Source organism: Eurypyga helias, unplaced genomic scaffold (assembly GCF_000690775.1).
Source record: "Eurypyga helias isolate BGI_N326 unplaced genomic scaffold, ASM69077v1 scaffold26872, whole genome shotgun sequence".
Taxonomy (NCBI): Eukaryota; Metazoa; Chordata; class Aves; order Eurypygiformes; family Eurypygidae; genus Eurypyga; species Eurypyga helias.
This window is the reverse complement of record NW_010237093.1, coordinates 799-2,644: the sequence shown is the minus strand read 5'-3', so window position 1 is coordinate 2,644 and position 1,846 is coordinate 799. Positions and strand designations below refer to the sequence as shown.

The 1,846-nt window shown below is 48.6% G+C and overlaps 1 protein-coding gene across 1 annotated transcript in view; it reads right to left on the bottom strand.

Moving 5' to 3' along the window:
* LOC104506412 (mediator of RNA polymerase II transcription subunit 1-like) overlaps positions 1–1,249 on the bottom strand; it is a 13,222-nt gene extending 11,973 nt beyond the window's left edge. Inside the window, 2 exon segments of the mRNA XM_010147348.1 lie at positions 263–341; positions 1,151–1,249. Coding sequence (XP_010145650.1) covers positions 263–341; positions 1,151–1,237 — 166 coding nt within the window. The 5' untranslated portion in view covers positions 1,238–1,249.
* Positions 1,250–1,846: the final 597 nt, after the last annotated feature.

Genomic DNA, 1,846 nt, shown 5'->3' with positions numbered 1-1,846 from the left:
CTCTGGATACAGCCCAGGATCCGGTTAGCTTTCTGGGCTGCCAGCACACACGGCCGGCTCATATCCAGCTTTCCATCCCCCAGCACCCCAAGTCCTTCTCCTCAGGGCTGTTCCCAGTCCATTCTCCACCCAGCCTGTCCTTGTGCTGGGACGGCCCTCACCCAGGTGCAGGACTTTGCACTTGGCCTTGTTGAACTCCATGCAGTTGGCAGCACATCACTGCTGAGCAGTTTGTGAAGGTGCATGCACAGAAGGTACCAACCTTTTAATGCCTTCTGTAAGGTCTCCAAGCAGCTCACCAGATGCTGGTGCCCCCCAGAGTTCATCACCACTCGCTTTTCCTGAAGTCAGAAAGAAGAAAAATGTCTGGTTTGTGTAACAGTCAGTAAGAGGGAATTATTGCCACCTCGGTTCAGTCAAGTGAGGTTTATTTAGGTAATCAAAAGCAGATTAGATTTCATCCCAAGATTACATCTTCACTTTGATTCCTGTACGAGAACAGTATCCATTCTGGAAGCAGGTAACAAAGGCAGGTCTGGAACTGAGTTATTTTTGTTTAAGCAACTCGCTCATCTGGACGAACAGACTTTAGCATCTTTTTAACAGGTATAAACTATGAGACGACAGAGAAATAACGAGACAGGCAAACTTTTCACACCCCAAAATAAGCAGAAGCCCTTGATGTAGCTCTCTCCTGCCTTCTGCTCCTCCCTCCCTCCACCCAGAGACCCATACTTCAAACCCACGTTTCACTCAGCCAACACGGGCTGAGCATCAGCGAGCGGGGAGCGAACTGCTGTAGCAAAACACAACATCCTGAAAGAGCAAGTGGCTCCTCAGCACCAGCCGAAACCACACATTTGAGCCTTTTCCCAGCACTGAGCTGACAGCTGTCCCATGTCAATTAGGCTGTAGAGGGAGAGGCTGTGATTAGGGAAGGCAAAGGCATGCCAGGCAGAAAGGGTAAGGACATCACCCCCTCCCCACACACTGCGGGGTGTGAGAACTGACACGCCTCAACCTCACTGCCCCAGAAAGGCAAGGCTTGACCAAAAGGGAAAGCACCGCAAAGAGATCTAGCGAACCGACAACAAAGTTATTACTAAAGAAAGCACAGAAACCCCCCTGCTGAAATCCCAACAGTTCTCACCATGACTTGACGGACTAATTTCATGGTTTCTGTCCAAGGTCTGTTTTGGCTGTACTTTGCATGAAGTCTTTCTAAGAGGGTACTCATCTTATTCAGCTTCTCCGTTTCTGTAAGACGCGGGAATATGCAGAAAAGAGAACCAGACAATATTTGAAGTTTTACAAGTCAAGCAGCTTGGCAGTTCCAATGAAATTACTCTCCACCTTTAAGCTAAACATCATTTCAAATAACATACTGACTGCTGATATATCTAGACCTTAAGGTTAAGTGAGTGTTAAGGATGTATCACAAGTCATCAAAACCTAAAGGTCCATAAAATGCCCAAGGGCTTGTGGGGAAAAGCCCAGCTCCTGTTCTGCACAGACTCCGAAGGACCCATCAGGTTAAGTGCTGGCATGACAGGAATGTATTGAAGACACAACACCCTGGGCCAAAGACGAAACTTCCACAGGAAATGGCGATTAAAGAAGCCAGGTTAAGCCGTATCCTGGATTCCCTTCACCATTCACTCTTCCAACTACCCAACCTCCATCTTCATAGGCCCTTCCACCATCAAAAACCTCAACCAAACCAGTCCAATCACCACTTGTCCCAAATTCTCCTGTCAGACACACTCCTACCTCACACCAGTGTGAAACCCGAGGGCTGGCATCTCCTCGGTGCTACTCTAGAGCCAGGGCCCGGCTCTGTACACCA